We start from the raw sequence: 14,548 nt of genomic DNA, 5'->3' as shown, positions 1-14,548 counted from the left end.
GATCGACAGACAGGTAGTTAGATAGAAAAGACAGACAGGTAGTTAGATAGACAGACAGATAGATAGACAGACGGACAGACAGGTAGATAGACAGACAGACAGACAGGTAGTTTGACAGGCAGACAGGTAGTTAGATAGACAGACAGATGGACAGACAGACAGACAGGTAGTTAGACAGATAATGTATGTGTGATTTCTTTTTGTTGCCAGTGTTGCAATTTTACTTAATCACTTTACACTTGTCCTAAAATAATAAAAAAGCACAAAATAACTACGATAGATGTAGATAAATAGAAAGAAGCAGATAGACAGATCAGAAATGACACTCCAAATGCGGTCGTTCTGGTATCTGCATTCCAGGATCTGTGTTATGACTGGCTGAACTCATGCAGATGAGCTCTAGTAATGTGGGAAATGTTGGCAAACACTCACACAAACAGGATGATGCCGGTGTTGGCCATGGCGAAGGACAGGCCCAGGATCCCACTGCCCATGATGGCGTTACTGAGGTTAAAGACAGACATGCCAAAGGAAGCATGACCTGGGTGCTGCGAGAACAAAAGAGACGCTTCATCAGTGAAGGAACTAGAGCAAAAGCAAGGAATAATGCACATGCAGACAGCTGATCTAGAGGAATAAAGCCTGACAGGTTTATCATGGGCTGTTATGTAGGACTGAAGGGTTTATTCTGTGATAACAACCGACTGGATGTGCATTATACTGATTATTACAAAAAACTATTAGACACAAAACATTAATCTGAGCTGTAATCATTTACTAGCTCTTTAATTAAGTGTAAACCATGCAAAAAGATGGACCTAGTTAAGCCTTTAAAAGTCACTTTCAGCTGAATACTAGTATCTTGCAGAATAGCTAGTAAAATATCATGCACTGTCATCACATTAGAAATTAGTTATTAAATGTATGCTTAAAAATGTGTTTATAAAAAGATCAGCACCTGAGAAATATATAAACAATGAATAGCATACATTATAATGTCATTATTGAGCAATCAGAATCAGGTATGGTGGAGTGAGGGGTGTCATGAACATAATGAATGTGTTTCAGAAGTAAAGTCTTACATATTCTTCATTATATTCCTCATATTTCTTCTTCTTCATCAAGCCATTGGTGAGAAACTTCTGACTCTCTGCATCATCTTCATCCAGGAACTGGCTGTAAAGCACAACACACACAAACACACACACACACACACACACACGTTATTTTACACTCACATTAGTTTGCTGTTAAAGATACACTCCTGATTCCTGTGTCACAGTGTTCTGTGTGTGTGTGTGTGTGTATCAGACAGCTTCAGGGTTAAACACACAGTGCAAAGACTCTGACCTGTTGATTGTGGCCTTTTCAGAGTCCATGTTCTCTCTGTAGCTGTCGTCCACACTGCTCTCATCCTCCATCTCTGCGCTCACTTTCTTCAGCTCCATTCGCTCCATCTTTACAGCTGTTTATTCGGGTTATGCCTCGGGGAAAACTACTGGAAACGAAACCACAGATTATTAGTTTGGAATCAATAATAAAAGGAGATTCTTCATGTATACATTAAGACTTTTTTGTAAATGTAAATGCGTCTACATTGTGGCAGGTTAACTACTTGTGTTTATGAGCAGCGACCTTGATCCTGTTCAGCACAACAAGAGTTGGAGCCAAAGGTATTGACTGAACGTCTGAACTTGTGGTGATAAACGAATCAATATAAACTCAAAACACAAAACAAATCTGACCTCTTCCAGTTTTACCATGGTAAACGATATCCTGTTGTTTTATTCCACCAATTTCAAGGTTGAGTTCAAATGTAAAAATAAATATACTATGCTTATACTTTATGCCGGTTTTATTTTAATATCTAACTAATGAAGCACATTTTTAGTGTTTAATTTACTGCAGTATCTTGAAATAAGCATTGCAACATGGTTATTTGACATTTATTATACTTATTTTTTTCCAGCAAAGAAACCCCAAGACAAATATTTTAAGATTCATAACATGTTTTATTTATTAAAATCTAAATAATGAAGCACATTTTAAGTATTTAATTATTGTGAATCTTAAAGTAAGCATTGCCACATGGTTATTTTATTTTTATTATATTTTTCCAGCAAAAAAAAAAATCTAACAAATAGGTTTAGTTTCATGATATAAAGCCCGTTTTACTCAAAATCTAAATAATAAAGCACCTATAAAATATTTAATTCACTGGATTATCATAAGCTAGTAAGGTTTATATGGCTATTTAAAAATTTGTAATGGTTATTCACAATTTTTTTTAGCAATATATATATATATATATATATATATATATATATATATATATATATATATATATATATATATATATATTTAGTGTAATAAAAACATTTAAAACCCACTTTATTTAAAATATAATTAGTGAAACACATTTTTTAAGTATGTAATTCACTGGGTTGTTGTGAAATAATAATTGTCAGGTGGTTCTTTGTTTAGTTTTCAGCAAAAATAATAATAATAATAATAAATTCTGTAAGCGATTCCTTAAATGAACTGATATGATATTATATAACAGTGTTTCTGGGTTCATCTTATTAAGTCATTTGAAGTTTGTCCGGAAAAAATCAAACAAAGATAAATGTTTAAAAGATATAATTATTGACGTTTTGTTGGTTCTGTGCCCAAGGACTGCTTTTGATTTCCAACATGCGTTTCAGCAGTGATCAATGAACACAGATCAGCAATGCAGCACCACAGAACTTGTGGAAAACATCCTCCAATTCCAAAGATCCACAAATTAAGCCATGCTTTTAGACATTTTATGAACTAAACGAAAACAAAAAAGTACATTGAAATGGTGGTTAAAAATGCATCAAGTAACAGTCATATTTATTTACAAGTTTAACCTGTGAACATGTGCACTATATATAAATACCCATATAAAACATCTTTACAGTTTAACTGAGCTATTGCATATCATTTAACCAAAAATGTTTATCCTTAATCGTAAAAAAAAAAAAAAAATATATATATATATATATATATATATATATATATATATATATATAAATAAATAAAAAAATTATTATTTAAATACATTTCTTGACATATAAATTCTAGTTTAGATGTAATAAATCATTTTTTCTACATGCATTATAAATTCTACATTATATCTACATTCAAAATTCTGGGTTGTTGCAACCCAACATTGGGTTAAGTATAGTCAAACCCAATGTTGGATACAATTCTTTTTCTATTAAATAAGCATTGAAGTTTTTAACCCAACAGTTGGCTTCTGCAGTATATCATTCAACAACAAAAAAATAATTCTTAATCATCTGTTTTTTATTATTAATTAAATTTCTTTGCATATCATTTCTATATTAAATGCAATACATCTTTTTTTTAAATACCCACTTTAATAAATGCTGGGTTGTTGCAAACCAACATTGGGTTAAATATGGTCAAACACAATGTTGGATAAAAAAAAAATGTTCTATTAAATGTACATTGCAGTTTTTAACCCAACAGTTGGCTTTGTCCATATTCGACCCGACTTTAAATTACAACAGTAAGATTTTGTTAGTTTAGATTAGTTTTTTTTCAGCTAAATATTTTAATATTTTTTATTTCAAATAATAACAATACATAATATAAATAAATAAATAACAACAATGTGTAATACACATTTTCTTTTGATGTTTAAGCACGCTTGTTTTGCTTTAACATGAGACATCTAAAGATTATTATGTTAATAATTAAACTTCATCAGGTAAGAGTAGCCAAAAAAAAGGCTGACAAATAATAAGATTAATCCTCATACAGAAAGCCCTTTCTTCAGCAAACGTACAGCACGCTTCACTGCATGTTCTTGGAGCTTTGAGCCTCCAGTCTCAGATCTGTAACCACTAACTCAGTTTAAGTGACTGTCGGATTTTATCATCACAATCACGTCACCAACCATTGCCCAATTCACAATTTATTCCAGTGGAGAGCTGCTGGTTTGCTCCAGCTCTCCATAAAGGCTGTTTGTTGAATGTTTGGGTTGAGGACTCATGTATCTGTGCGTCTGATCCACTCCGTGACGCATGAGCGCTGGAATCAGAAGCGTTTAGAGCTGCTCAAACACACACCTGTTATGAGCACACAACACGCACTGGCCTCAGGTCAGCAATTTCCAGCAATAACCATCCCCAAAGAGACAGAGAACATTACATAAGGCTTAGATGAGCCAGTTTATAAGCCAAAACACCGCCAAACCATTCTTACACCCAATTACCCACAATCCTCCACTTCACCCACACAAAGCCCTCATTGATAGGATTCATAAACGCGGCCAGAGAGGCCACTGAACTATAGACTCATGGAAAGCTGAAAATCTTCCACAGCGCTCGTTTTGGCCTACAGGACTAAAAGTGCGACACATTTACTGGATTCTCACACCAGACCGCTTTTACACTGGGAACGTTCTAGGAAGGTTATTTATGGTAACATTAATGAAACATTGATTTAAAGTGATTCTATAATACATCATTTTTGGAATGTGTTCCTTTTAGAAATGACGTTCTTTGATGTTTTTAAAAAATGTTTAGAACATTCAGAGAACATTCCGAAGTGACGTTTTCATGAGGCTGCGAGTCCACAGACAGTATTTTCCTCAAGCTAAACGTTTGTTTTCTGTTGTCGATGGTGTCGCCGTGATTTTTGAGCACTCAACATCTTTTGTCAGCGATTGCAAGTAGGCTTGTTACTATGAGAAAATTATTGTTGTGCGATATATTGTCACAGAAATTGTTGCGATACTCTTGAGATAATATTGCCATTTTGATTTCAATTACTCCCAGGGCCGTTTATATCGAAGTTGATATTTAGCTGCACCATGTTGGTGTATTATAACCCCAAACCTGGAGGACCAGGATATATACACATACACTACAGACAATTTAGCTTACCCAATTCACCTCGAACTTATGTTTTTGGACTTGCAAGGGAGCACCGGAGAAAGCCCACACGAACACGGGGAGAACATGCAAACTCCACACCCAGCCGGGGCCCAAACCAGTCATCTTCTTGCTGTGAGGCGACACAGCAGATAGACACCGTGCCGCCCACAGATTATATAACAGCATAATAATGCAATTAGATATAAGCACTTTAAAATACTTATTCTTAAGGGTATTTAGACTATATCATTTGATGTTAAGAAGGTAAATGTCTTATTATAAATACTATTGAATGTCGTATAAGGTAAATGCCCAATTATAAACTTTGACACTGGTGGGGGAAACCGGAACACCCAGAGGAAACCGACGCCAACACACGGAGAACATGCAAACTCCACACCGAAATGCCAACTGACCCAGCTGGGACTCGAACCAGCAATCTTCTTGCTGTGACAGTGCTAACCACTCAGCCACCGTGTCGCCCATAACCTTATTTGTGAATTTGCAAATATATAATCGCAATGGCAAACTGATTGAGGTCATCTGCAAGTTTTGCATAATAAGTCGATATATTGATTATTGTGATATAATATAACAATGCAGCGATCATTCGTAACACTTTTGAGCTAGCCGTCCAATCACAGAGGACAGATACCACGCAACTGTCAACAAATAATATGACTAACAAACAAATAAAAAGACTCTCAGCTTGTAATGGTACAGCGGCAATACTCTCGCAACCCGCTGAAAAAATAAAACACACTGTGCTGCAAAAACACATTTTTGGTAAACGCACACTTTTATAGTGATCTGGTCTCTGTTCTTAAATCAATTAAACATCATTTTTGGAATGTTCTGCTCGTTTAGAACAGACGTTCTTTGATGTTTGTTTAGAAACATATAGAGAACATTCTGAAGTGATGTGTGAGTCCACAGAAGAGTTTATTCTAGAGCTGTGCATTTGTTTTCTGTTGTTGTCAATGGTAGAGCCACACTTTTTAAGCACCTGCAGCGTGACAATGACTCTGACTTTTAAGGTCAGCACTGATCCCTCAGCATTTTTTTAGCATTGCAAGTTGAAATATGCAGCGTCAATCAATGTCACTTTTGAACTAGCTGTCCAATCACAGTGGAGGAGGGGGGGGGGGGGACAATACCACCCAACTGTCAACACACAATCTGATAAACACTTTCAACTTGTAACGGAAAATAGATATTTACATTAGATGTCGCCTTCGCTGTTGTTGCCTATTGGAAGTAATGCGTCAAGGGATCGATTCGTTTGTGAATGAATCTCTGTTATGAACGACTCATGTGAACCATCGATATCCCTATGTCTCACATCCATTTTTCTGATCTGAATGGTATATAACATTAGTAATATTCAATAATTTAGGATGGACAGTATGCACATTGAGGCGCAGGTACTGTTATGTTATCAGACACTCTTATAAGTTACTTCAAAATCTAGCCGTTACTTCACTTAGCCAATAATAGTACGTTTCTAGCACCACAGCATCTTGTTGTCATATTTAATTTACATTGTTTGCTGATTTTATTCAACAAAACTAGCATAAGCCTAGAATATAGTGCAAGTTGGTGCTACCTTGCTTTATGGTCAGTGCAGTAGTGACTGTATTATCATCAATAATATGGAGCACAAGAGTTCATAACATACAAAAATCACAAGAAAACTAAATTTTATCTATGAAATGTTCTGCCTTTATACTTTGTTTGCTCATTACTACACCCGTTTTCAGAACAGCGCTCGCGATTCTGTGGACACACACGCTTTAAGTGATCTGGTCTGTGTTCTTGAATCCATTATACATCATGTTTAGAATGTTTAACTCTGAAGTATTCTAAAAGAATGTCCTTTGATGTTTTTTAACGTTACTATTTGTTTAGAACATTGAGAGAACATTTCGCAGTAATGTTTGCATAAAAATACCGTTTCCACAACCTAATGTGAACATTAGAGAAAGTTTTCTAGAACTTTCTTCTTGGACCATAAGAGTTTCAGTTCAAACAATGGCGACAGCAATATAAAACACTAAAACAAGGGATACTGAAGATAAATGAAAAATTCAGTGGCTAAAATCAAAACTGAAAACACTTTGTAATGATTGTTATGTATTATTTGATTGAACAATACAATGTAATTTTGCAAGACTTTTGAAATGTAATGCAATAAATTAAATTACACTACTTAAAATAACACCAACCAATAAAATAACCACATTTTATTGGCAGTAAAATTTTATTGACCATTCACGAGGCGAAACTCATTTTACCAGCATTGCCATGACAGCACTATTGTTAACAACAGAAACAAGTATACTACAAAGAATGTCCTGTCTGCACATTATTTTTACACATGAACATAAGTAGAATTTTGAACGGTAAAAATGACGTATGCACAATCATCGGTGCACTGTTCTTGTGCTTCAGCATCATTAAAGTAAATGAGCTTCATAGCACAGCGATTTCTGTGTCCAGTGTGAAAGCCCATTCAGCCCGCACTGTCATTCATTCATTTTCATTTCGGCTTAGTCCCTTTATTAATCAGGGGTCGCCACAGCGGAATGAACCGCCCACTTATCCAGCATATGTTTTACGCAGTGCATGCCCTTCCAGCTGCAACCCATCACTGGGAAACATCTATACACACTCACTCACACACATGCACTACAAATAATTTAGCTAACTAAATTCAGAGCGCACAATGATAACCTTTTTTTCAGGTTCATGTTTTTTTGTCTGGTTTTATCCAAAAAGCAAAATGCCATTTTCTGTGGCTGAAAATTAGGTGCATCCCTAAAACATCAATGTTTAAATGACAATTATTAACAATAATAATCAAAAAGCACTTCTGCCAATATATATATATATATATATATATATTTAAAAATCTTAACTATAGCTGCTTACAACATACAGCTCATGCAATCACAAATTAGAGTTAGTCAGTTCTATAATCATAGTTCGACTGTTTGGAGTAAGTCAATGTGAAGCTTTTTCATTTCTGATATGAATAATCTGATGCTTCGTGTTCGTCAAGCTGAAATAAAAACAATGGAATTAATGAAGGACCTTTTACAGGGTTATCAAAAACAGCCATTGCTTCATGAATATGTGGACTGTAATAATGCTGGGTTCCACACAATTCCTTTATGTTATCTCAACACAAATCGATTTGTTAACTTAATTGTTTTTATAAATTTAAGTGAATTAATCATTAAACAATTAAGCTATCCCAAGTAAACTCTAGAATTGAGTTGTTTCAGCTCATTTTAAATAAGTATTTGAACAATTTTTTGAGTGAATATCCATTGATATATAACGTATTCCTCATTTTTTCCATCGGCTAACTGACAAAAACTCGACGCTAGCATGAATGAACTTTCTGCACTGTTGCTGTGGCTTCTAGGAACATAACGTTTCAGAACAAACTCCCACCCCGTAAAACCAGACTAACCTGAGATAAGCAGCCTCAAACAAACCCAAACACGACCAAAACACACCTTTAACACCAGCACAGTTAGGGTTTATTTGAGGCTCTCTCTCTGACTTTTACTACAGTACGCATGACTGGAAAAATACAATACAAATAAAGACATTAAATGGAGAACTATTCGGATAATAATCAAGCGTTTCCTCTGGATCTTCACAAGCTTTTAGATTGCAGTCGGAAACAGTTAAACAGTTAAACGAACACATTATTAAATGACTTTTTTAACCAATCTAAGTTACACTGAGAACTAATCAGATAATAATGATTAAGCATTTCTTCTAGATCTTCACAAGCCTTTAGCAATCCTTAAAAAAATTAAACAATTAAACAAAAAGTGCAACTAAAATCTTTCTGATCTCTTTTTTTTTAACCAATCCAAGTTACACAGTGTGTAATTTCACTATTTCTGCTTCAAAGTCGCCTGTTTAGTGCAGTGTTTAGCCGTTTCTTTAAGCAATTGTGAAATTAACAAGCAATTTCAAAGCTAAAATAGCCTCTACAGCAATTTTTTTTTTGCTGTTGACAAGTCTCTGTGGTGAAAATCTCCAAGCAGCTGGAGTGTTTTACGACGAGAAACACTCGCTCTTCAAAGAGAATGTCTGTGTTTGTGCTTCAACCAGCATTCTTCAACAAGCTGGCTTGGACTAACACAGACCACACACACACACACATACAGTACACATATATGCTTACACCATAAACCTCTTGCACCAGTCTAGCTGTGAACTCCATTATAATGTAATAATGTGTTTTTACTCACTATGAAGGCTTACAATATAGACCACTAGCGCCAAACAACCAAATCTACACACTTTATAAATCTTCTCAGCTGTAAACCCATTATAATATAATAATAATGTGATTTTTACTCACTATGAGCGTCTAGACTATAAAGCACTATCACCAAACAACCAAATGCACACACTCTTAAACATTTTCTCAGCTGTTACCCCATTATAATATAATAATAATGTGATTTTTACTTACTATGAGCGTCTAGACTATAAAGCACTATCACCAAACAACCAAATGCACACACTCTTAGACATTTTCTCAGCTGTTACCCCATTATAATATAATAATAATGTGTTTTTTACTCACTATGAGAGCGTACACCATAATCCACTATCACCAAACAACCAAATGCACACACTCTTAAACATTTACTCTAGCTGTTACCCCATTAAAATGTAATAATAACATGTTTTTACTCACTATGAGAGCCGGACTGACGCTGAACACTAGTTGCTGAACTCTGATGAGTTTCTTTTTAGCCCTGGAGGTGACTGGCAGATTTAAAGAGCATTGGGAGGGCCGACATCAGCCAATCAGAATGCTTGAATTATCCGGCACCAGTGCTAAACCCCACCCCCTCTCCCCCCCTCCCACCTGCGTCACTGATGGGCACACGGGCTTCCAGAAATGAGTTGGAGATAAGGAGACGGGTTGCATCAACTTGTGTTTGCACTAGGGCAAAAATCTGGGGTCGCTGGACGCAGATATTAAAAAAACGGCTCCCGGACACCAACTAGCAGCCGCGGATCTGAATATGCTACAGAAAACACTCATACAGACACGCATGATGGGGTCACTGATCACTATGAAAGCCTGTTTCCGACGCACAATTAAATATAAAAGCTGAAACGATATTTGAGGTTTAAGATTTTCTCAAAACTTTTCTCAAAAATAAATTTGTAGCTCGTAAATGCAGGATATAAACGTAGTTTCTTAGTTATCTTAACGTAGAATTTTTTTAACAGAATTCTGTGTTTATAGACAAAACAATTTAAAGATAATTACAATGACTATTTCAGTTTATGATGTTTTTATTTTGTTAAATTTGCAAGTTCATTTCTCATAATTCAAGCTGTTTTCTTTAATCTGGACTTTTGTTTGTCGCAACTGTAACATATAAATTCATTTCATTTATTAAAGTAAAACTTGCTTAACAGGATTCTGAATTTACAAACAAAACATTTAAAGATAATTATGACTTTTTAATTCACAATTCTACCAAAAGATTACTCTTTAGGTTTCTGATATCTTTATTACACCAACCAGCAGCCGCGGATCTGAGTATGCTACAGCAAACACTCATACAGACACGCATGATGGGGTCACTGATCAATATGAATGCTGGTTTCCAACACACAATTAAATATTAAAGCTGAAACGATATTTGAGACTTTTTTTCCTCAAAACTTTTCTCAAAAATAAGTTTGTAGCTTGTAAATCCAGGATATAAACTTAGTTTTATCTTAAAGTAAGAATTGACTATTTCAGTTTCTGATGTTTTATTTTATGTTTTTATCGCAATTGAAAGTTCATTTCTCACTATCCAAACTTTTATTTTCAAATTTGGACATTATCGCAACTGCAACATATAAGTTCATCAGAGTTTGTTAAAGTTAAATTTGTTTAACAGAATTCTGACTTTACAAACAAAAAAAGATTAAGATAATTATGACTTTTTAATTTGCAATTCTTCATAAAACTACTCTTTCAGTTTCTGATGTTTTTATTTTCTCACAATTGCAAGTTCACATCACACAACTCGAGCTTTTTTCTAAAATTTGTAAGTGTGTATGTCATAACTGCATGATATTTTTTCATAAATAATAGTAGACATTTTTCCTCTAAATTTTACCATAGAATAAAAAATAAAATGCAATTTTAACATAATTTTTTTATGTAACTTGTAGTTGTAATTTTATATTTTAAGAAATTATTAAAATGTTTATATTTTATATATCAATTGTTCAATTATTGCTTTCAAATAAGACTTAAATATTATTACTATAGGGGATTAAGCTGAAAAGAAAATGAATGAATGAATATCATTACTATCCAACAGTGCCAGTTGAAATTCTGATCCCCAGTAAACTACTTTGTAAGATTAATACACAGCTCATTTGTTTCCAAATTGGAAGCAAACAACAATTATCATGTTTTACAAGAAGCTACTATTTCAGATGTTTTGCATCTTTTGTGAAGATCTCTGTCTGCCAGCTTTGAGCTTAAACCAATCCACCACATCACCCAACACAAACAATCCCAGACAAACCAATCCAACCACCCAAAAAGATGCATTAGCCATCCAAAGAACTATGACAAACTCTATTCCTCCATCATCTGATGCAACTAAGAGTCCAATAACCAATCAACTCCTACATCAAGACTGCGTCTGAAAGCAATCACCCATTATTGACTATCTCAGTAAAAAGCCATTGCTTACTGTCTTGATGCAGGTGCTCCAATCTCAAGAAGAAGAGTCTTCCTGTGGCGACTCCTTTCCTTATACGGAGACACTTTCCTAACACTTTCAACACCAGCAGCCAATCAGAAGCTCCGGCTCAAGGGTCAAACTGACAACATTGCACAGAAACACAACACCTCTACCTCACACACACACACACACACACTGAGCATTACACATTCAGGATTTTTTTTTTTTTATTTGCAGCTTGTTCAAACTACTTAATTAAAATGAGCTGAAACAACACAATTCTTGAGATTTCTTTGGGACAACTTAATTCTTTTATGTACAATCCGAATGAATTTGTTATGTTAACTTAATCGATTTGTGTTGGGACATGTTTTTTACAGTGTACATTCAGGAAATTTAAAGAATAAAATAACTTGGTAAAAAATATACCTAAATATAATAACTTTACAAGAAAGAAAGCAAAAAATAAATGTGAATGTCTCACTCTAAACTCAACAAACACACTAAGAAGAGTCTGAAATTATGTATCAGTTAAACAATAGTTGTTCCATTACACTGTTCGCTTAAACCAACCTTTAGTGCCCTATCATGCACCCGCCACAATAAAAGATGCGAGATTACCAGGAGATCATCACTCGTTTGCGGGCATCCGGAGACTCGCGAAACTTCCCGCCCTACTCATAATTCTCTCTTCATATAGCCGTAAGCCTATTACATATCCATAAAACACTGTGATATAACCGCGCTCGAATCGGATCGCTTTCTCACTGCAATCAAACCGCTCCAGGGTTCGTTTCAATCGAGCCGAGACCACCTCATTCAAGTGATCTCAGAGTGATTACTTTGGTGCGGAACAGAGCACGATTGCCCTGTTCACATATGCCAAACGAACCGCGCTAACTGGGCAATCGAGACACGTTCCGAAACAAAAGTGTAGGTGTGAAAGCACCCTAAGACCATGCGCTGCAGAGTGGATTTTTCCGTCCTTAAAATAAGCACTATGCGCTTTAGACTTTGTGCTCAGATCATTAAAATAGAGCCCTTAAATGTTTTAGTTGAATCAAATTACCTTTTTCTAGTTATCTCAACTTACATCAATCAAACTGATTAAAATATCAGGTGAAACTTGGTATAAGTTACACAATTTAATTGAAACCAGATTAACTTACTAAAATAAGGTGAAGTAACAAAGATATTTGTTGTCTTGACTTTTCATCATTGCATATTTTATAGTGTAGTAATTTTATGTTACACTTTTATACATTTCTGTAGACTTAAAATACTATTTGTGCATTACTTTGGTTAACATTGCAACTTATTAAAAATCACAATTGTATTATTCTATCAATCTCCTACTCCCTCTATTTTTGGGGGGAGGTGGGGGGAGGGTATTACTATATACAAACAACTTTTCTAATTTGGCCTGTTAAAAAATGCCCAAATTTCTAAGCGCAGTGTTGGCGTGTGATTTCCTCTGGGTGTTTCGGTTTTCCCCACAGTCTAAAGTGTATTGGTGTTTACCAGTACAGGGTTGCAGCTGGTAGGGCATCTTCTGTGTAAAACATATGCTGGAAGTCGGCACAATAGCTTAGTGGTTAGTGCGCGGACATATTGTGCAGTAGCACTTCAGGGCATCCTGAGTTCAAATACTCTTTCCCACTTCGATTGTGGTCTAAAATAAGGTCCTATCCACTTAATAAAGGCAAAAAGGCCAAAAATAAATAAATAAAAAAGACATTTGCTGGAATAGTTGTCGGTTCATTCTGCTGTGGTGACCACTGATGAATAAAGGGACTACGTCAAAGGAAAATTAATAAATGTTTACAGTCTGATGCAATAGCTAAGAGCCAAACTTGTCTAAATACAGTACTTACAGTCCAATCTAAACTATTACTTGTATTTTTCCCCAAAGTTAATTAAATGCCATCACTGATTAGATTTATTTATTTGTATTTAGCTATTAAAGCAAATGAGAAAGCAAAAACACAATAATAATTTGTTGAGTGTCTGTTTATCCAACTACTGACCTTTTAGCTTCAAAGAAATGTGAAAAGCCCAATAAACACATTTGGTTCAACTCATCAGCTCATTAGCAGAGACTCCAAGGCCTGAAATAGACGGATCAGACAAGAACCATGGACAAATTTCAGAGCACAATGTACCACTGAAACAAAGTTGCTATAGAAACCGAGGCATGATGGGAGAGATGCCACGATTTAAAGCCACACTCCACACCCTCACCCAAAACCAACCACCAAAAACTGTCCCAAACAACCTGTGCTTTTCCTCATAAACCTGCAGAGTCACAGTGCTGTTATTTCTCTGAACGCTCAACCCAGGACTCAAGTTCTCCTTCAGCTCTAAGATTATCCAGCCCGACCCTCCGTGTGGCTCTAGATTACATTACACAAATATATCAATAGAGACAGACCACAGGAACCTCCGCCATCCCACAAAATACTTCACCTTTACTCCATTAAATATGAAACCAGGCGTTCATATATATTGCATAACTTTAACTCAATAAATAATAACTGTAAAAATGGGAAAACGAACCACCCAGAGGAAACCCACGCCAACAGAGAACATGCAAACTCCACACACAAATGCCAACTGGCCCAGCCGGGACTCAACCAGCGACCTTCTTGTTGTTGGAGCAAGCCATGACCTACCGTGCCACCGCTGTTAAACATAAAGTGGCAAAGAAGTTGAAGTCCTTTACATGACAAAAAGTGAACTTCCAACTGAAATAAAACATCTGAAGTGTTTAACCTTTTATTCACAACAACGGCAATTTAAATGCCTCAATAGCCAAACTTTTAGCTGTCTTTAAGCAAAACCGAGACAATCTTTACTAATTTTAGTCTACTGCTATCA

At 35.3% G+C, this 14,548-nt stretch overlaps 1 protein-coding gene across 8 annotated transcripts in view; it reads right to left on the bottom strand.

Annotated features, from left to right (window-relative positions):
• Positions 1 to 14,548, bottom strand: part of slc38a4 (solute carrier family 38 member 4) — a 50,796-nt gene that overhangs the window by 27,466 nt on the left and 8,782 nt on the right. For 2 of the 8 annotated variants that reach the window (XM_073945946.1, XM_073945948.1), the window contains exons 2-5: positions 11,681 to 11,840; positions 1,351 to 1,498; positions 1,083 to 1,176; positions 433 to 548 (exon numbers count right to left, since the gene is read on the bottom strand). In XM_073945946.1, coding sequence (XP_073802047.1) covers positions 433 to 548; positions 1,083 to 1,176; positions 1,351 to 1,457 — 317 coding nt within the window. In that variant the 5' untranslated portion in view covers positions 1,458 to 1,498; positions 11,681 to 11,840. Of the gene's footprint in view, positions 1 to 432; positions 549 to 1,082; positions 1,177 to 1,350; positions 1,499 to 9,660; positions 9,722 to 11,680; positions 11,841 to 13,698; positions 13,780 to 14,548 lie in introns of those variants that run through there. The other 6 variants (XM_073945949.1, XM_073945950.1, NM_001005944.2 and 3 more) reach the window with 6 other exon arrangements.

The sequence above is a fragment of the Danio rerio genome, chromosome 4 (genome assembly GCF_049306965.1).
Source record: "Danio rerio strain Tuebingen ecotype United States chromosome 4, GRCz12tu, whole genome shotgun sequence".
Taxonomy (NCBI): domain Eukaryota; kingdom Metazoa; phylum Chordata; class Actinopteri; order Cypriniformes; family Danionidae; genus Danio; species Danio rerio.
The sequence above is the reverse complement of the archived record's forward strand: the minus strand, read 5'-3'. Positions and strand labels throughout refer to the sequence as shown.